At 42.4% G+C, this 21,096-nt stretch overlaps 1 protein-coding gene across 1 annotated transcript in view; it reads right to left on the bottom strand.

Annotated features, from left to right (window-relative positions):
* The window catches only part of CFAP52 (cilia and flagella associated protein 52), a 37,547-nt gene that overhangs the window by 11,630 nt on the left and 4,821 nt on the right, over positions 1-21,096 (bottom strand). Inside the window, exons 2-9 of the mRNA XM_036452199.2 lie at positions 18,379-18,578; positions 17,857-17,993; positions 13,455-13,583; positions 11,437-11,536; positions 10,449-10,565; positions 7,271-7,371; positions 2,678-2,848; positions 1,143-1,291 (exon numbers count right to left, since the gene is read on the bottom strand). Of these exons, the coding sequence (XP_036308092.1) occupies positions 1,143-1,291; positions 2,678-2,848; positions 7,271-7,371; positions 10,449-10,565; positions 11,437-11,536; positions 13,455-13,583; positions 17,857-17,993; positions 18,379-18,578 (1,104 nt within the window). The remainder of the gene's footprint in view (positions 1-1,142; positions 1,292-2,677; positions 2,849-7,270; positions 7,372-10,448; positions 10,566-11,436; positions 11,537-13,454; positions 13,584-17,856; positions 17,994-18,378; positions 18,579-21,096) is intronic.

The following is a 21,096-nucleotide window of genomic DNA, read 5'->3' on the forward strand; positions in this document are numbered from 1 at the left end:
AAATATGGCTAGTGGGGGTGACTGGAAAGAGACAAAGTCAGAGATAAGAACGTGAAGGTTGGGGAGGTGAGAAGGTCATGTAGGGCCTTATAGGCAATTTCAGGGACTTTGTACTTTATTCTATAAAAGTAAAATACCCTTGTAGCCTAGACATGGCACGATCTGACTTTAACTTTGAAAGCAGACTTCTGGCTACTGTGTTGAACATAGACTGAGGGAGAAGGGTGGTGGCCAAGGGCAAAAGTAGGCAGACCTCGTAGGAAGCTATGAGGGCAACCTAGCAGAGAGATGATGGTGACTGAGACAAGGGTGAAGATCATGAGAAGTGATGGAATCTTGGATATACTCTGAAGGGGGGATCACTAGGGGCAAATTAATGTGGAGAATAAGAGAAAGAGGAGGTGATGATGACCTGAATGTTTGTTAGTTTGGAGTGTAATGTAAGCCAGGAACTCCTGGTGGCCTCTGTGTGGAGAAAGAACATGCCCAAGGAGAGGCCAACATGGAGGAAACAGAGCCAAGAAAAGAGGGATGAGATGGGTTTCTCATGTCACTACTTGACTAGCTACGGCTAAAGAGCCACTTGACTTTTCACTGATATCAACCACTGAGTCTACTTTTTGATGACTGAGGGAAATTTTACATGGGATTAGAATAATAAGATATTAAGAAATTATTATTTGATAGGAAAATATTATTATTAGAGATGTATACTGAAATATTTATAAATGGAATATTGTTATCCCTATAATGTATGTTAAAATATTTTGGCATAAAATAACCAAATTAAAAATAAATTTTTATCCTTGAACAATACAAGAGGTTCTTAGCACAAGTGCCTTGCACTCAGTAAGGGCTCAAATCCATTCTGTAATTGAATTGCTAAATTTCCCTGCTAGAGCGAAAGCTACATGCTGTGTGTAGCAATTTGGGAGAAGAGAAATGTGGTGCTTCCTAGCTCAGAAAGTCTGCCAGCTGGAAGGGAATGCCAAAGAGAGGCTAGATTAGAAGCAAGGAGCAGGTAGGTAGGCAGCGGGAGGCTGTCTCAGGTTCTGCACACGTAGAGACTAGTGTACAATGAGAATGACAAGATCCAGAGCCACACCAGAGCTGGGCGCCACGTTTTAATCTGTTGACATTACCGGAAATGATGCTCTTGCCGTCTCTCATGAAATCAATGCATTGGCAGGTCATATTGGGTACGGTGATCCGCAGCAGCTCCCTGTTGGACAGTGTGTGCCACACTCTGATGTCCGACTTGGCACAGGTGGCAAATAGCTCAGAAGTGCCACTGAAAAGAACCCAGCAAGAGAATATGAGATGCAGCTATAAAAGATCCACAGTGTTTCTTAGATGTATGTTTGGCACTAAAATATGTTTCATAGGATAGCGGAAAAGTTGCCTTTTAGGTATCAATTATCTCAAGGCCTGATGGTCTCACAGGTTTCTTATGTAAAACTAGAGGCCTGTTGCACGAATTTGTGAATAGTGGGGTCTAGCCTACCCTGATCAGGGGTGGGCCAGCCAGGGGGAGGGGCCACCAGCTGTTAGCTGGCTGGCCCGCCCCCTCTTTGAACTCCCAGTCAAACTCCCAGTCAAGGGGACAATTTGCATATTAGCCTTTTATTATATAGGATGGCAGCTGATGCCCACAAATCATCTGTGAATAATCTTCAGCAGTCCTTTCCCTTGAGGAAAGGTTGGGACAAGGAAAATGTCAATAAATAAGTCTTTTGATGTCTTGGTAGACTGGAGCAGTGGTTGGCAAACCACAGCTAGCAGGGCACATGTGTCTCTTTGGCCCCTTGAGTGTGGCTCTTCCACAAAATTTCATGGCATGGGTGAGTCTATTTTGAAGAAGTGGTGTTAGAAGAAGTTTAAGTTTAAAAAATTGGCTCTCAAAATAAATTTTTATCGTACTGTTGATGTTTGGCTCTGTTGATTAATGAATTTGCCAACCACTGGACTATAGAATAGTAGTTAACATTTCTTGAATACATCATAAAATATTTATATTAAAAGAGGCTAAATAAAACTTTTCCTGTAAAGTAAATAATCATTAAAATTTCAAAGAAGAAAATGAAAAGGGTGCTAGAATTTATGTTTGCAAATAATTCAAAACACTTTTTTGCTTAGTTATGAGAAGATATAAGATTGCGGACAAGGAAGAGAATCTCAGAGTAATTGGTCCATTAGATTTTAAAAAATATATATTTTATTGATTTTTAACAGAGAGGAAGAGAGAGGGATAGAGAGAAACATCAATGAGAGAGAATCATCAATCAGCTGCCTCTTATACACCCCCTACTGGGGTTGTGCCTGCAACAAAGGTACATGCCCTTGACCAGAATTGAACCCGGGATCTTTCAGTCTGCAAGCCAACGCTCTATCCATTGAGCCAAACCGGTTTTGGCTAGATTTTTTTTTTTTTAAGAACAACTTATAAATAGATTAAAAATACTAATATGTAAAAAAGGGCAGATCTTCCTGTTTAGATATAAAAAAGGAGTCAGACCAGGGCACAATAAAGAGAAAAAAATCAATCATAATCTATTATGATTTATTATGTTAATAGATATTAAAGTGTATTAATAAAATTAAATTTCTTTGCACACTACACCAAGTCTTCATGGTATTATTATTTTTAGGGGTGAACATATTTTCCTCTTCTACTTACAAAGGAAAGACAATGTCCTGTACAGCTTCAAAGTGACAAGTGGCAATGAGAGTCTCTTTGAAATCTGTGAAGTTGACACGATAAATGTATGACTCTTCTGTTCCTACAAAAAACTGGTGTCCTTCCCCTCGGAGCGTGATAGAGCTGATACAACCTTGTAACTGGATTTTCCTTTGAGGAGAAGCAAAGAGGTAAAGCAGAGTCACTTAACAATTATTTATTAAACGTGGAAGCATTACAGAGGACACCAACCAGGCACATGACCTTGGAAATGACTTCAAGGAGTGACACAGTTAGAAAGGCAGGAAGTACAATATTGGGTACCCATGGTCAAGCATAGGTTACAAGAGGAAATCTTCATCAGTGAGATACAGTTTGAAATGGGTTGTGCAATGTGGTAGGAGTTGAATAGAGGGAATATCCCAGACAGGCATATAGGAACAAATGACCATGGCAATTAAATATTTCATGAATTCATTTTTCGGAAATAATCCTAAAATCGGGGGTGGGGGAGGTGGGACCCTTATGTCAAAGGATGTCATTATAACCTTAGTTAAAAGAATGAAAAATTGGAAGCAACCTAAATAATTAATTATAATGGAATAGTTAGATGATCCATGAGACAGCAACTTTAAAGAATATTTTCCTAGTCATTAAAATCATGTATAAAAGATTATGAAGTTTATGTATATAAATTATTTTTTAAAAATATTAAGTTATATAGTAACACTAGAAGCCCGGTGCATGAAAATTCATGCACTGGAGGTCGTGGGGGAGGCCCCCCTGCCCAGTCTGCCCCCTCTCACAGTCTGGGAGCTCTCAGGGGAAGGAGGCAACCCAACAATCAGGGGAAGGCCACACCCCATCATATCTCTGCTGCTGTCACTGCCGGTAGCACAAGCTTCAACTGCCCCTGGTTACCTGAGCCTTGGCCGGCCCTGGGTGGCTGGGCAGCCAACATCTGAGGCCCTGGGTGGCTGGGCAGCTGACATCTGAGGCTTGCTGCTCCTTGGGACGGCCCTAGACAACTAGGGGGCTGAGGAGACTGTGGGACTCAGGAGCCAGGAGTACAGAGTGGCCAGACCCGCCTGGGGGCATGCTGGGCTGTGCCGCATGCCTGCACCTCAGCAAGGCTGAGGGGACTGGGTGCCGCCATCTTGTGGCTGTGGGTGCCACCATCTTTGAGGGTGTGGCAGTCAATTAGCATATTCCCTCCTTATTGGCTGTGGGTGCCACCATCTTTGTGAGGGTGTGGTGATCAATTAGCATATTTTCTCTTTATTAGATAAGATTAATAAAGATTTATACTGTTTTTTTATTTTTTTATTTATTAAATTATTATCTGTGTACATATTTTAACATTGCCCCCCCTCCCATGCATAGCCCCCCTCCCCAGAGTTTTGTGTCGATTGGTTGTACTTATATGCATGTATACAAGTCCTTCGGTTGATCTCTTATCTCCCCCAGATCTCCCTACTCTCCCCGCTGTAATTTTACAGTCTGCTTATTGCTTTACTGTCTTTATATCTGACTTTTGGTTTGTCAGTTTATAATGTTCTTTAATATCCATAAATGAGTGAGGCCATGTGATATTCTCTTTCATTGACTGGCTTATTTCACTCAGTATGATGTTCTCTAGTTCTATCCAGGTTGCTGCAAATGATGAGAATTCCTTCTTTTTTATGGCAGCATAGTATTCCATTGTGTAGATGTACCATAGTTTTTTGATCCAATCATCTGCTGATGGGCACCTAGGCTATTTCCAGATTCTAGCTTTTTTAATATTGTTTTTATTAAGTAAAATATCAGAATATAAAATTTTATATACCAAATAAGCACAATGATTTTAAAAGTTTTATGAATAACGCAGATAAGAAGTAAATGCTAATCATAGCTATCTTCATCAGAATTTATAGCAATTATATTATCTTCTTCCACTTTCTAATCCCCCTGCTTCCCAAATGCATGAGTATACGTTTAAAAAAAGAGCATGTAAATAAATAAGGCCTTAGAAACCCAGCCTTCTGTGCAACTAATTTAGTTTTGATGACAAAAATTCAATGGGGATCCTGCGCACAGAGATTCATGTGTTGGTGGGACGTAGAACCGTAAGTGAAGAAAGAGAAGACCCCAAGTCATATTCCAGCTCCTTCACTGACTAGAGCTCTGTGACTCGGGGCCTCAGTTCACTCGACCATGAATAATGCCTTTTTTCAGGGTTGCAGTGGAGATAGATATAACAGAGGCAACACAGGAGAACTATTGGCTAAACACTGGCATCTGGGTTGCCTAGAGGGCAAGGTGAAGCCCAGGCTACAGGGCCAAGGTCAGCGGTCTGTTTTGGCCCACTGTTCATCCCATGACTTCCGGTGTGAGCACGTTCTCCAACCCGAGGAGGCAGAAATCACGGCATCCAGTTGGAGCCTATGGTTCACACAGGGTTATTTTGGGGACACTTAGAGCACAAACCTTGTGGTAATTGCTCAGAGTCTATCTTCATACAGTGGAAACATTTTTTGATTAAAAGTAAGGGGTTAGCCTAACCGGTTTGGCTCAGTGGATAGAGCGTCGACCTGCAGACTCAAGGGTCTCAGGTTTGATTTTGGTCAAGAGCATGTACCTTGGTTGCGGGCACATCCACCATAGGGCATGTGCAGGATGCAGCTGATTGATATTTCTCTCTCATTGATGTTTCTAACTCTCTATCCCTCTCCCTTCCTCTCTGTAAAAACCAATAAAATATGTATTTTTAAAAGTAAGGGGTTAAATAATTAGGGGTTTATTTTCTATTTTCACTTCATGTATCCAGAATCCACCTAACACGGTTCTTAAGTTGCCTCTCTCCCTTTTTCCCCTTCATAAAAACACATAGCTGGTCCAAACCCAGTCTCCATAAGACCTGTGCTGAGCTCTGGATTTCAAATTGCAGCCTATTTTTGCCTCCCCTTAAGTCCTAGTCCCCCATTTATATCCACGTTCTCATCGCCCTTCAGTTCTGTGTACACTGCATTTGTTTCGTAGTTGTCTTTTCCCTCCTGCTAGAATGTAAGCTCCATGCAGGCAGGGGTCTTTTTCTTCTTCTTCGTTTACTTTGTTCATTGATGTGTCTCAAGCACCTAGAACAGCACCTGGTACATATTCTTAGTACAGATTCGTGCCAACGAAGACAATTGATGCTCATTCCTACAATGTGTATGGAACTACACCTGACTCCCATGGAGCTCTCGATGACCACGCGTAGCATGTCTGGGGTTCTGGCTTTTGTTGAAGCTAAATTTAAATTCTTCCTCTGCTCCTCTGACCTCATCACATCCTCTTTAAGTGTCTTTATAAAACCTATGAGATACTTTATCTGGACCAGGAACTGCCTCTATATTATCGTATAGTAACTTTTTCATATGTATAAACTAGAGGCCCGATGCACAAAACTCGTGTAAGGGGCTCAGCCCTCAAAGTCTGGCTTTGTTAGGATGCTCGTCAGGAAGGATGTCCTGGCGGTCGTTCTGCTGTTCAGTCTAATTAGCATATTAGCTCTTTATTATATGGGATATCCTCAAAAAATGTACATATGCACTTTGAATAATTATAAAGGCAGCATTTATTAAAATACATTTCATGTTCAAAATTGAGCTATCAGATGTTAAGTGTATATACATTTTTGGGGGACACCCTGTATAAATATACCTTATCCCCAAACCAGACTATAAGTTCTGGAAGACAGAGACCATACCTTAGCGTCTTTATTTTTTACTAACATCTGGCACATTGGGTTGGATGGAAGAGGTGCTCAACAAATACTTGTTAATAACAATGTATAAAGTTTTACTTCATTTTCTTTCATTAAGTTAAGCCAAGTAAAGTACATAACACAATATCTGGTACACAGAAATAGGTGGTAAATGTTGGCTGTTTTTATTAGAACTTGTGTTCAAATGCATTAACTACTAACATAATAGTCAAGGGATACATAATGGATACCCGTTGCATAAGACGTTTCATTGAATAAGCCAATTTTGAAAGTTTGAAATTTGAGGTTATTTGTTGAATAAGTTTGTAATAGCTCATTAACGAACGCTGTCATGGCTCAGTGTATTAACTAAATAAAAACATGTGTGTATTAGAAGAGAGGTATTTCCCTGGGTAGCAGTGGACTACTTTGGTTTGATTCAACATAAACCATTATCTTTTCATTGGCACAGAAACAGCCATCTACTGTGATTCCAACTACTCATTGTAACAGCAAGATGCAGTTCCTTAACCAAATATCTCTTTGCCAATATCAGTTTTTTAAAATTTTATTGATTTTTTACAGAGAAAGGGAGAGAGATAGAGAGTTAGAAACATCGATGAGAGAGGGTCATTGCTCAGCTGCCTCTTGCGCACCCCCTACTGGGAATATGCCCGCAACCAAGGTACATGCCCTATGCCCTATGCCCTTGACTGGAATCGAACCCGGGACCCTTCAGTCCCCAAGCCGACGCTCTATCCATTGAGCCAAACTGGTTTCGGCCAATATCAGTTTTTGTGGGCTTTAAGCAAACCTCCCTCTGGTGGGTCTCTCCCCACCCCAACCCTGTGGGGCCTGGAACTTACTTGATAGGTTTGTAGCTGGGGCTTTTACAGAAGACCAGCAATCCGGTTCCAGAGCCCACCAATAAACCCCCCATCTTCAGACACTTGATCGTTGTCACTCCCTAGGGGGAGAGAAAGCGTCATGAAAAAGGCCAACTGTGTTCACCATTAAGACAATGCGTGACCTGGCACAATGGGCATGGCCAGGGTCATGTCTATGCTGCCACACGTGGCTTGGATGAAGCTCCTATAGGGGTTGTCTGTGGTGTACTCCGGGGCTGGTCAAAAGAGCTCAGTGCCAACAACGAGCTGCTGTGTGAAAGTAGCCTCCTGGTCCTGCAAGGAGCAGACTTCCTCCCTTTAAAACCCCTGTGCGTGGGAAATATACTAAAAAGTTAACACTGTCCGTCCGCTCGGAGGAAGGCAGAGCAGAGGGACAAGCACAGCCCCAGCAGCATTTGTTCCTCAGGTGCCACCGTCTTCACTTGGCGCTTGTGATGCAGAGAGACCATGCTGGACACTCAGAGAAGACTCCATATTGTCTGGTGACTCTATCTTATGAACGAAAGCGCACAGTACGTAACCTTACAAATAATAGAGAGCATTTACATTCAAAGACATCTTCAGAGTTTGGGGATGTGTGATGGCCATTTTTGTAGCACCTACTATAAAGTTTTAATTTTAAAATGTGCTTGACCAATATTACATTTTAAAACTTTCAATAATACAGATCATCTATACTAATAAAAGAGTAATATTGCTAATTAGACCAGATAGACCAGACATCTTTCAGTCATCTGGTCTTCCTTTCAGACAAAGCCACCCTGGTGGGGCTGAGGCAGAGGCGGTTAGGGGCTATCAGGCTGGCAGGGGAGGGCAGTTAGGGGTGGTCAGGCTGGCGGGCAGAGGCAGTTAGGGGTGATCAGGCTGGCGGGCAGAGGCAGTTAGATTGGAGAGGGTGCAGGCTGGGCTAAGGGGACCCCCCCACACACACACCTTGTGCATGAATTTTGTGCACCGGGCCTCTAGTTATTTTTATAAGCTTGTGTCTTAATCAAGTTTGAATATTATAAAACAAATATTATGTTCTTTCAAGTTACATTAAATTGAATTTTGCCTGTTCTGATTCAAAAGTGACTTCATGGCATTGGAAAAGAGAAACCACGGCTCAAGAGTATGAAGGCATGAACCAAAAGTGCCTCAGCAGGACAAACCCTGTTGTCCTGCTATGGCACTTTTGGTTCATGGCTGATGCAGAGACAACCCTCAGATATATTCTTAACATCTGTTCAGGGACTTGGGGAAGTGAGAGGTAAAGAGCTCAACAGAGCCTCAAAGTTACATATATGTGATTCCCAAACAAACTCTTTGAAGCTATAGATGATATTGTTCAAGTGACAGGTTTTGGAGTCTGCCTAGGTTTGTATCTCAGTCCCAATACTTGCTAGCCATAGATCCTAAATGGTAAGTGCCTTAGTTTCCTCATCTGTAAAGAATGGATAAAAAGGGTACTTATCTCATTAGACATGTACACATGGTAAGGATCAAATGAGATAAACCAAGGGAAGTGTTTTTAATGTTCTTGTTACAATCATCACATCATCATCATCTTCTTCTTCGTTGTAGTACTGTCTGCCTAATAGGCCCACTTGAAACCATTTTAATTTTTTACCCTTTTAACTGTGGAACTAAGATTTAAGTAGAATTTTAAAATGGGTATCAAGATCACTTGATGTTCCAACCAAATGTCTTCAGTGATACCTCCTAACCCTTTGCCCCATAACAGTGGTTTTCCTTTCACTGGCATAAAGAACACATGGAATCATTGCTTTGTGGAATCTTCCATCAGGCCCAAATGGTTGGGAGTGAAAGCGTTCCTAGTGCCGCTGTGGATAGCACCTAAGTGACACTAAGGCAGCAGCATCTTTTCTGGGGAGGCACTTCGATCCCAAGTGCTGGGAGGCAAAAATGCGCAGCAGTTTTCATATTGTGTTCTATGGAGTCTTGTGGAGTCTCTGGAGTGGGAACTGGTGGTATTCTCAGCCTTTCCTTCCTTAACCTGATCTGTTTTGTCTTCATCTATTTAATATATTGGAATCCCTCTCCTAATAATAAACATTAAACTACATCTCAACCTCCTGTGGGATTATTTCTAAACTTTTTTTACTTATAGCTTTCTTCCATTTTCTGTGCATTGCTTCAACATTTTGAATATTAAATGATTATGTGATTAAGAAAACTCTGGCATGGCCCTGGTTAGAGTGTTGTCCCATACACCAAAAGGTTGCTGGTTTGATCTCCAGTTGGGACTCGTAGGGGAGGGAATCGATCAATGTTTCTAGCTCTCAATCTCTCTCTCTCTCTCTCTCTTCTTTCTCTTCCTCTCTCTCTCAAAATCAATAAAAACATATCCTTGGGTAAGAATTAAAAAACAACAACACAGAATACCCTGACATATTTTCAGGAACAGTGCAGTATTTTAAAACTTCTTGGGAATGTCTGAGGGAAGGTACCTAAGTTTAGTTAGAACCATCTGTTCCATTATCAGACATGACATAGGCAGGTGCACAAGCTTTCAAATTCAAAGTTCAGTGGAAACAGCCCTTGTAACTTTCCAGGGGTAGTAGGAATAGCAGCATTCACTCTGTAAAGTTATCCTTTGATTGTAGACTTTTTATTTGGACTAAATATCAACATCTCTCACTGGACTTTTTACCAGAATTGTTAGGAATTCTGCAAATATAAACAATAGACAATTTCTAGATTTTCTCCTGATTTATAATGCTGACCAAGGCTGAAATCTAAGATCTAGTTATTCGATTTAAAAGCTTATATGTACTTATAGTCTTATTGATCAAAGAACATGCTTCTCTTGCATATGGCAACAGGCTGCCTGCCCACATGCTTGTGATTACATATCACAAGCCCCAGGCCATGTATTTTGAAGATGGGAAAAAGGTGTGGTTCTGATGCCCTAATTGAGGATACCTAAGAATACCTTTGCTCTGAATATAAACAGAGATGAGAGCCTAGAGAACTAGCCATGCAACTTAAGTTGCAAATTTAGGTGTGGCCTAAAAGTCGCAGACTTTTCTTTTTTTCCGCAGACTCTTCCTTAACTAGAGTTTGCATCGGCAGTGAAGGGAAGAAATCAATGGAAAACACCAAAGCAGAGCAGACTGTGAAGGTCTCCACTCACCAGACTGTATTTGTCCTTCACGGGCCCGGTGTCTGCCATTAGTTTAGTCCTAGGGTTCATTTTTAGAACATCTCCAGTCGTGGTGCCAAGGTAGAAGAAGCTGTCATCACTGGCCATCTGGGGGTCAGAGGACAAAGAATCCTGAAGACCTGGCTTTCCCCAGTGATGCCCAAGAGCCCGGTCAGGGACGGGATGAGCTTTCTCTGAAACACCAAGACCTACAAAGGCGCGCACGGCTACTTCTATTTTCTCAGACCCAAAGGTGGGTAAGAAAGGCTCCAGGCTGAACTCAGGACTGGCGGAAATCTTAGACTGCAGTTAGCCTGTGCATTTCATGGGAAGTCTATGTGTGTCTGAGGTTAGTGTGCATACCCTGTGGCTCCCTCTCCTGAGACTCCTCCAAAGAGCTCCTAGGATGCGGCTGTACTCATCCAAAGAGAACAGGCATTTGCCGGATCTCCTGTTTTCCAAAGGCTACGTCATAAAATGACTATGCGTTAGACAAGAGGAACAAGTCAATGGAGAATGGAGCTACAAGTCTGCATGTATGAATCCACATTGAAAGCATATGAATCATTCCTCTTTATGGGAAGACTGCATTTCAACAATGACTTGCATCGTTAGAAACCTTATTTCCAGTGGCAGAGATAACCTAAGCGGCACAATGATGTGCCTTCTGGCTACACTGCCTCCCTCCGTGTGGCAGCCCAGGTCCCAGGACAACAAGACCCACCCGGTGTTGTGTCTAGCCTGGTCCAGCTCCTCTCTTGACTTCTGATGGGAGCTCCAGAATGGAGACTCTCCCTCACCCGTGCCTCCTCACTCACTATCTCATATGTTCAGACCTCCCCTCCCTACCCAAGCCCAAGTTACATGCACACACACACACACACACACACACACGCACACACGCACATGCACCTCGGTTAGTGCAGTTAACAGGAACTTGCACTAATAGTTTCTTAAAACAACACAGAGTAATACTTACTGTAATACACAAGACTATCCTTTTCATCTGCCCTGTGAGGCACTCAGTTGGCCAGATTTTTCTATTTGGGAGATCCAGTTCCCACACTCGGATTGTCCCACTACGGAAAAGAAATTCACAGTCAAGTGGGTGCCCATTTAACAACCCGTCTTCTCTGTTCCCTGTTTGTCTTGGAGGTAAAGAGAACTAAATACATGTGCGGGTTTCTTGTAGTCTAGTGCTCTGCCGAAGATCTTCCATTTGATGGTCACAGCCACCCCGCAGGGAAGGGCTATGATCCCCCAACTCTCCAAATGAGAAAGGGCAGAGGCTGCGCACGCCAGAACAAGGACTGACACCTGGCTCTCTTGCTTTGAAGCAAACACTCTGCCCACTAGAGTGAAAGTAGAAAGACATACAAATAGACAAGAAAACAAATGAGCAAACCAGAGTTCATAGGTGTTGATCTGTGAGGAAGTTTTTTTTTTGTTTGTTTTTTTTTTAAAGAAGGACTTCATTAGGGGGAGTCCTGTCTTCAAGGAAGGAGAAATGAGGCTAAGCAATGAAAAGTCCAACAAAACCAGCACCTAACGTAAGACCTGGCATACAGGTGTTAGTTCATCACTGTAGGTTGAGTTCATCTGAATGAATAATTGTATAAATATATCATGATCAACATCACAAAGGCTTTAGCTAATAGCTTAAGACAGAAAATATTTTTTTTAAAAAACCCTATTGATCAAGTTCAGTTTTTCTTTAGCCCCCGGAGTTATTCCCATAATTAAGTGTTCAACAAGTATTTTGAATGCACTTTCTAAACTAAAAAGGAAAGGAACTTTTCCATGGCCTTCCTGCTAGCTGGCATCTGGATGCTGAAACATTGGGATGTGCAGGATTATCTCTTGGAGATGATCAGATGGAACACCTTATGTTGGGAGCATCATGGTGAGCCCAGTGTGAGGGTGCCATACCAGAAATCCTGCTTCGGAGTGCTTCTTCTCAGTTCTCAGGGTCAGATGAAATTAAAGCAGATATACTAGGTTAGAGATAGCCCAAAAAACTTCTGTTTTGACTCAAATTCAAGTTTGACTCCTGGGGAAATGTTGTCCTCGGAGGTCAGAATCGGTTGATGCTTACAGCTCACGCAGCTGCCGAGGAGCAGGGCGACCCCATCACACAAAAGCCTCGGCCACCGGCTGAAGAGCTTCATGGGCACCAGCCCCTGGAGACAGGGTGGGACTGGGATGTGGCCAGCTGCTTTAAGGTCTGAGTCAGATTCACTCCTTAGACGGCTGGCTGTCATGCCTTCTGAATAAGCCCTTCCTCATTGTTATCCGGAGAACAAATGTGTGCCACGTGTCCCCAGGTGGGGACAGGAAGCAGTACAGGTGCAGAGCAGCACAAATGCTTGACTCTGGTGGAAAAGGAGGTGATGCTGTGTGTCTCTCTAGACGGGAAGCCACAGGCAGGCCAGAAAGAAGAGTTCCAGCCAGCCTAGACTTCCATATACTTCTGCCTGGCATTCACAGATGTTTGACCTTTGAACTGACATGTGGCACGAAATAGGATGCTTTCATATAGGCTGGTGAGTCTGTACATTAATTTTTGCAGTTAGGCCGATGCTGGCCTCTGTTCTGACCTTGGTCCCCCTACTACTGGAAAGGATTTATGGCTCTTAGTCAACCCCTGGAAACTTCCTGGAACAGTTCATTCCCAAACTTTCATTTCATGAAACCTAAATCAGAAGCAGGTGGGGAAAAACACATCACCCAGTGAGTGCCTCTGCAGAGCTCTCTGGGAGCACGGATTGGAGGGGATGTGTTATCAGGAACACACCTGGACCAGAACCGGAAATGGATTTAGCAGATGAGCAGAATATTTTCAGTGGGAAGCACAGATTTTTTCAAACGACCATATTTAAGACTCTAGGATAGGTTGCCAGGATCGAAAACATGTTCCCCCCTCATTGGAATGACCGTGTTTTCTGCATAAGCAAATGGAGTGGCCGTGGGTCCTGCCCCCCAGCTGCGGATGCGTACTTCCCGGCGGTGATAAACATCTCGTCGCGGACCCTGGAGAAGATCACGGCGGTGGCATTGCCCACGTTGAGGAGGGCCGCGGTGCTGCCGCAGATGGCTTCCCGCTTGGCTACGCTCCACACCACCACGCTGCCAAAAGGAGAGGGACAAGAGAGTCAGGGGAAGACGGGCTTTTCAAACGACAAACAGTTCTTCCAGTGGTTCTAGAGAAAAGGAAAACACAGGTTACTTACAAAGGAACAAAAAAGTGTACACTCATCTGCCGTCCTCTCCCAGGCCCCCCCCCCCCCCCCCCCTGACATGTCCTCAATCACACTGGATCTGAGAAGACAAATAACTGGCACTTAACACTTTTTTGAAGGAAGATGATTATGAGGTTAGAAACCAGCAAGTGCAACAATCCAGTCTGATGCTATGATAAAGACATTTTCAGACATTCAAGGCAAAGTTTATATCATGTAAAAAACTCCCTTGGGGAAGTTTTCCAGAAAAAAAGAAAAAAAAAAAAAGCAATAAAGAGGATGACCTAAGGCAGTGTTTCCCAAACTTCTCTCATGATGAGAATCACCTGGCCGAGTTGTTAAAATACAGATTCCTGAATCCCAACTAAGAAGTGCTAAACTAGAATTTTTGGGAACATATAGGTAAAATTGTATATTTAACTTAGTGCTCTGTCTTAGATTGATTGGTGACTCTGTAAATTGAAGCAGATTTACTTGTGTATAAAAAATCCTAACTTTATTATACAAGTTAAGTATACAATTTTACCTATAATTTCCCAAAAATTCTAGTTTAGCACTTCTTAGTTGGGATTCAGGAATCTGTATTTTAACAACTCCGCCAGGTGATTCTCATCATGAGAGAAGTTTGGGAAACACTGACCTAAGGCAGTAATCTCAGACTTGAACGTGCATCAGAATCAGTTGAGGGCCTGTTAAAGCAGAGTGCTAGGACCCCTTCGTTATGTCCTCGTATTATAGAAATAGAATACAAATGTTACAAACCTTGTCAATGTAAAACATGCCTACTTATAGTTCCCAAACTGTACACATGTGGAATGTGTTATCACAGGTAATCTAAAATCAAGGTCTAACCAAGATCTCCAAGAATGGAGAGGTAGGAGACAATATAAGAGCCATACATTTTTTTTTCCTTAGTAAGAAATTGATAGTTACCATTTTTAAAAATATATTTTATTCATTTTTTACAGAGAGGAAGAGATAGGGATAGAAAGTTAGAAACATCGATGAGAGAGAATCATTGATCAGCTGCCTTCTGCACGCCCCCCACTGGGGATGCGCCCACAACCATGCCCTTGACCGGAATCGAACCTGGGACCCTTCAGTCCGCAGGCTGACGCTCTATTCACTGAGCCAAACTGGTTTCGGCGATAGTTACCATTTAACATGGGAAATTTGAGAAGCATATCACTTAGAAGATTATACTGATAACTAGATGAACAACAACAAGAACAACAACAAAAACCCTCTTAAAATCAAGTACCTTAGGCCCAAGAGAAAAAAGTATGTGTACATACAAAATCTTACACATGAATATTCATAGCCTATAATAATAAAAGGGTAATTTGCTAATTAGACAGGGACATCTTTCCTGATGAAGCCAGGGCCAGAGGGAAGCCAACTCTGGTCCCCGGGCTAGAGGGAAGCTGGTGCTGGCAGCTGGGGGAAGGAAGGCCCACTCTAGCACAAATTTTCTTGCATAAATTTATTAATAATAGCCTAAAAGTGGAAAAGAGCCAAAAATTCATCAACTGATGAGTGGATAAAGAAAAGTGGTATATCCATATAATGGAATATTTAAAAATATATATATTTTATTGACTTTTTACAGAGAGGAAAGGAGAGTGACAGAGAGCCAGAAACATAAATGAGAGAGGAACATCGACCAACTGCCTCCTGCACACCATCCACTGGGGATGTGCCCACAACCAACATGCATGCCCCTGACTGGAATCGAACCCGGGACCTCTCAGTCCGCAGGCCGAAGCTCTATCCACTGAGCCAAACCGGTTTCGGCCATACAGTGGAATATTATTTGACAATGAAAAAGAATGAGGTAGTGATACATGCCACCATATGGATAAACCTTGAAAACATTATACTTAATAAAGCAAACCAGTCACAAAGGGCCACATATTGTATGACTCCATTTATTGGAAACATCCAGAGCAGGCACATCTATAGAGACAGAAAGTAGATGAGAGGTTGCCTGGGCTGGGAGGGCAGTGGTGGAGCGGGAATGAGGAGTGGCCCCTAATGAGCATGGGATTTTGGGGGGGGATGTTGACAATGTTCTAAAAAATTCCCTGGGGAAGTATTTTCGTAAAAAGAAACACAAACAAACAAAACAGCAACATCACAGAACCATTCAAGTAACCACTCAACTATATACCTTCAATGGATGGAATGTATGGCACTTGAAATATATCCCAATAGAGCTGTAAAGAAAGAACCCAAGTGCCTCAGGAGAGTAGAGCTCTTCATGATGGAGGGAATGTGTATTTTGAATCCATCTGCATAGTTAGAAAACATACTTTCTTTATAAACCACAGACATGTATAGTTTTAATTTTTCAAAAAATAAGTTTAAAGTGTAAAACTAAGCAAAAGGCACTGACATGGAGAGAGTTGGCTGAGTAAATTCCAGCACATCCGTGCAGTGGAATACCATGCAGTCATTGTAAAGAACCTAGTATATGTCTATGTGTGCAACACACAGAATATGTTCTTCATATCAAGTTAATCAAAAAGTAGGGTGCGTTACAATACTGATATGTGATAATATTAGTGCAAAAAAAAAGGTTCATAAGTAGTTTACAAAATATCTTTTAAAAGCATGCACACACAAACTTGTCAAATGTCTACTAGAGTTGCCAACACCCCTTCTGCTCCTCATCCTGTGTGTAGAAGCCAGGTGGTTTGGGTAGAAGGGACTCTGTCCCAGATTCAGGGTTGACCCCTGATTATCCAAAACCAGCCCTTGGAACCTTGTCTTCCTCACCACCAGGGCTGTTCAGGGGTGGGCATGTTGCATGTTCTTGCTTAGCAATGTTTGTTTTCCTTCCTTTCTTTGGAAAAGAAACTTGCTTTAGAATGTTTTTCTCAACATCCCCCAACCTTCTGCAAGCAAATTTTAGATAGCCTAAAATCAAACTTAAAATGGCAGAGGAGACCAACAATTTGCAGATTACGTTTGGCTAAAGGGCCATCTTTCTCTCCCCAGTCTTTCAGGTCCAGCCTGGGCATCTTTCTGGCAAAAAGACGTGCAAGTGGAAGGGGCCTGACTGCCAAGCTCCAGGGATCTCTGGGGTGAGACGAGGCATCAGTAGTTTCCAGATTTCCTTGGGTGATTCCCATGTGCACCCAAGGCTAAAAGCAACTGCTTTAAAGTTAAACTAAGAATAGTGATCGATAATTTATGGGTACATTTCTTATCACAAACAGTCCAATGGGGATAGTCCAGGGAAGGTGTAACTGCTCAACAGGCAAAAGGAACCACTATTAAAGGTGGAAATCTCATTAAAACTCTGTGGGCCTGCTGTTCAAGTCTGGTATACACACAGAGCTCACACTGTATCACTACACATAAAAGTAATTTTTTAAAAAAATACACCCTTGGAGCTCAAACAAGAAAGTACCTGGTATTGAGTCCACCAAAGTATTGAATCCTACACACACCTCAGGTGTTGTTATTTTTTCTTCTCCAGGCTGTTTACACGGGCATATGGACTGTGCTGATTGTTCCTCCCAATGCAGTGCTTTTAAAGACTTTTCCCCCAATTTCATTTGTATGTATTCTTTGCCTGCTCACTTGACTATGAGTTCCTTGAGGGCAAAGGTCATGTCTCGAAGGAGGCAAGCTAAAAATGTCGCCTCTGGCATCGCACCGCCAGGGTTTGCCTCTCTTTAGTAGCCTTTTAGTCCCTCCTGGCTACAACGGCTCCCACCTCCTGGGGTCGCTGTGAGGTTTAAATGGGATACCGCAGTTCAGGTGCAGCCCACACCTGGCACATACTGAGTACCTGCTCACAAAAACCGGCTGTTGCCTTTGCTGCTGCTGCTGCTGCTGCTAATGATGGTGACATCATCTTTTTCTTTTCTTTTTTTAAATAACAATGATCCTCAAATTTAGATGCACATCCGAACCATATGGGAAGCTTTTATTGCTCCCCAACGCCAGGCCAATCAAAGCTGACTGTCTGCTGGGGGAGCCAGGCACTGGTAATTTTCTAAAGCTCCCAGCGCCTTTCCATGCCCAGCCAGAGTGCTACGGCCTTTCCTTCCTCAGCTTTCACACAACAGGGAACGTTAGAGGGGAGAGGGTGCTTGGCATGACTAGAAAAACGCCTGCTGGAACATAACTAAGCATGTTTAGTTCCTTACCATCCGTCATCTGGGCCTCCGAGCGATACCAGGTGCAGGTCATTTGGCGAAAAGGCCAGGTCTTCAATTTTGCCCTTGTGGAGTGACAGCCGAGCAATCAGCTCCCTCTTCTTGTAATCCCACAAGATGATGTCTGCCTGGGAGAGAGAACACACAGCCGGGTCACAGACAGGCCTTTCAGAACCCGGGGAGATGGCTACTTTCTAGAAAGTACATCATGTCCTACAAGCACCACAGCAGCAAAAATGGAAACGGCTTTGAACCGTGACTTCTCTTACTGCTGAGCAGATCAGTCACCAGCAGCAGCATGTGGTGTAAGGACGCCAAGTTCCTTCCCTCTCGGCCTGATAGGATGGAAAGGAGTTCAAGGAGGGTGAGGAGGGAGAGGGGGAAGGGTAGAGACTCATGTGCGCACAGAGCTAACCTACTAGCAAGCACAGAGCTAACCTGCTAGTAAGTGGGGCAGTTTTGCTAGGCTGGCACTCTAAGTGACTCACAGGGAGTTACTTTCAGTGTGTTCACCTTGAAGCCCATGAACGTGACCTGACCCGAGGCGATGTACAGCCCACTCTTGGAGACGTTCAAGCAGGAGACGTTGTTGCTGTGCCCGTGCAGGAAGTTCTGTTGGTTCGTGTTGATCGCCTGGATGAGGACTGTGCAGCCCAGAGGGTAAATCAGGTGTTCTTCGTCAGGGTGGCATTTCAGACCAGTCGGCACGTGTCCTAAAAGGGAGAGATTAAAAACAATCAGAAGGCGCAGAAGTGGCTGGTAATTTTTTTTTTTAAAAAAAAATGAGTACAAAGGAGAACACTTTTAATATAAGCCTTAGTTCAACGAAAATAAGTGGTGGGTAACGGGATTTTATTCCACTGACAAGGTCCGTCTAGCGTATGACTTCTCAGACCGTTAGTGCACACACTCTCCAGGTGCCTGGTTAGAAGGTAGGTTCTGGTTTTTAGGTCTGGGGCGGGACAGAGATGTCGCCTTTTTCTGACCAGCTCCCAAGTGCTGCCAATGCTGAGGCTGGTCCAGGAACCCCACTTTGAACAGCAAGGCCCTCGGGCCAATTCTTGCAATTCTAAGGAGCAGGAATGCCTGAGGTGTGAGCATGCTCCTGAGAACACAGGCATGGGGGCAAAGTGAGTTCACTGCCCTGAGCACAAGTTTGGTAAAGATGAAATTCTGGCTTCAGTCCTAAGTCTCCAACAGGCACTTTGAAGAAGCCCGAACCTCTCACAGGAAAATGCCATCTTCTAGATATTTGCCAAGAATCATGTCAACAATTTCAAATCTGTGGAATAAGTTTTTAAAAGAATATATATTTTATTGATTTTTTGCAGAGAAGAAGGGAGAGGGATAGAGAGCTAGAAACATTGATGAGAGAGAGTCATCGACCAGCTGCCTCTTGCACACCCCCTACTGGGGATGTTCCCCAACCAATGTACATGCCCTTGACCGGAATCGAACCTGGGACCTTTCAGTCCGCAGACCGACGCTCTATCCACTGAGCCAAAGCAGTTTCGGCTGCAATATGTTTGTTATTATTTATTATTTAAAAAAAATTTTTTTTTTTAGAGAGAGAGACAGACATACAGAGAAATGTTGATTTGTTGTTCCACGTATTTATGCATTCATTGGTTGCTTCTTGTATGCTCTCTGACCAGGAATTGAACCTGCAACCTTGATGTATTGGGAAGACATTTTAACCAACTAAGCGAGCCAGCCAGGCCTTTGTAATATGTTTTAATGTGAAATAGACACAAGTCCCCCTTACTACTCACCTTTGATTAGGATTTGTTTTAATTCTTCTTTATAGTTATTTTACAATATAAGCTTCAAGTTTAGCTTGACTTGTTAAAAAGTCATTTTTCATGGGATGTATTGAATGTATAGATTAATCCAAGAAAAGATCATTTCCATAATGATACATTATGTCTCTTTTCTAAAAAGAGGGTATATTTTCCATATTCTCCTTTTATGTGCCTTCACCCAGTAGCATTTCCAATTTTTCTTTGGAAAGATCTCATACATTTCTTATTACGTTTATTCCTGGGTACTTTAAAATCTTATTTATTGATGTCTCCATTCTCCACCATAAAGTGTCATATTTATTAATGTAGCTTTCTGGTCTTTCAATGAATTTGTCTTTTATATTTAACTCCCACTGGAATTTATTTTGGAGCAGAGTATGATCCCAGTAGCTAAATAGATTTCCTTTTTGCTCAGATGGCCAAATGTATTTACCAAGTAAATTATTTCTTTAATTTTGTTATTTTTCCTTTCTTATGCAGTAAGTTCTCATAATACTAAGCTTTATGTCTGCGGGTGATCTATTCCTACTAAAATGTATATTTGTTTATTTCTAATTGCAGGCTCCCTATAAATAATCATAAGGGCTATCCACATGGCAAAAGTAAATTTAGATCTGCACTTCCCACCATCCACAAACAATACATTCCAGATAGATCAAGGATCTAAATGTGAAAAACAAGACTCAATGAAATGACTTCTTAAACATAACACCAAAAGAGCCAATCCTAACAGAAAATGCCAGTATATGCATCCAATCAATGTTGCTGATTCTCTCTCATCGATGTTTCTATCTTTCTCTCCCTCTCCTTTCCTCTCTCTCTCAAATCTAAAATCAATAAAAATATATTTTAAAAAAATGAATAATCCAATGGCATCACCTCTATCTAGTTCTAAAACATTTCCAGACTGTAAATTTTTAAACCATTTTTAAAATAAATTTTAAAGAATTTTAAAAAGTATATTTTATTGATTTTTTTGCAGGGAGGAAGGGAGAAGGATAGAGAGTTAGAAACATTGATGAGTGAAAAACATCAACCAGCTGCCTCCTGCACACCCCCCACCGGGGATGTACCCACAACCAAGGTACATGCCCTTAACCGGAATCGAACCTGGGACCTTTGAGTCCACAGGCTGACGCTCTATCCACTGAGCCAAACTGGTTTCAGCTAAAGCATTTTTAAAAACTGACTTTAGAGGTGGTAAGGGAGAGATAGATAAAACATTTTATTGGCTGGGTTCCAATAAAATTTTATTTACAAAAATAGGCAGAAGCCCAGACTTGCTCTACACGCAGTAGTTGGCAACCTTTCTAATGCTGCGACCCTTTAATACAGTTCCTCGTGTTGTGGTGACCCTCAACCATAAAATTATTTTCGTTGCTACTTCTTTTACTATAATTTTGCTACTGTTATGAATTGTAAAATATCT

This window comes from Pipistrellus kuhlii, unplaced genomic scaffold (assembly GCF_014108245.1).
Source record: "Pipistrellus kuhlii isolate mPipKuh1 unplaced genomic scaffold, mPipKuh1.p scaffold_m20_p_23, whole genome shotgun sequence".
In the NCBI taxonomy this organism is placed as follows: domain Eukaryota; kingdom Metazoa; phylum Chordata; class Mammalia; order Chiroptera; family Vespertilionidae; genus Pipistrellus; species Pipistrellus kuhlii.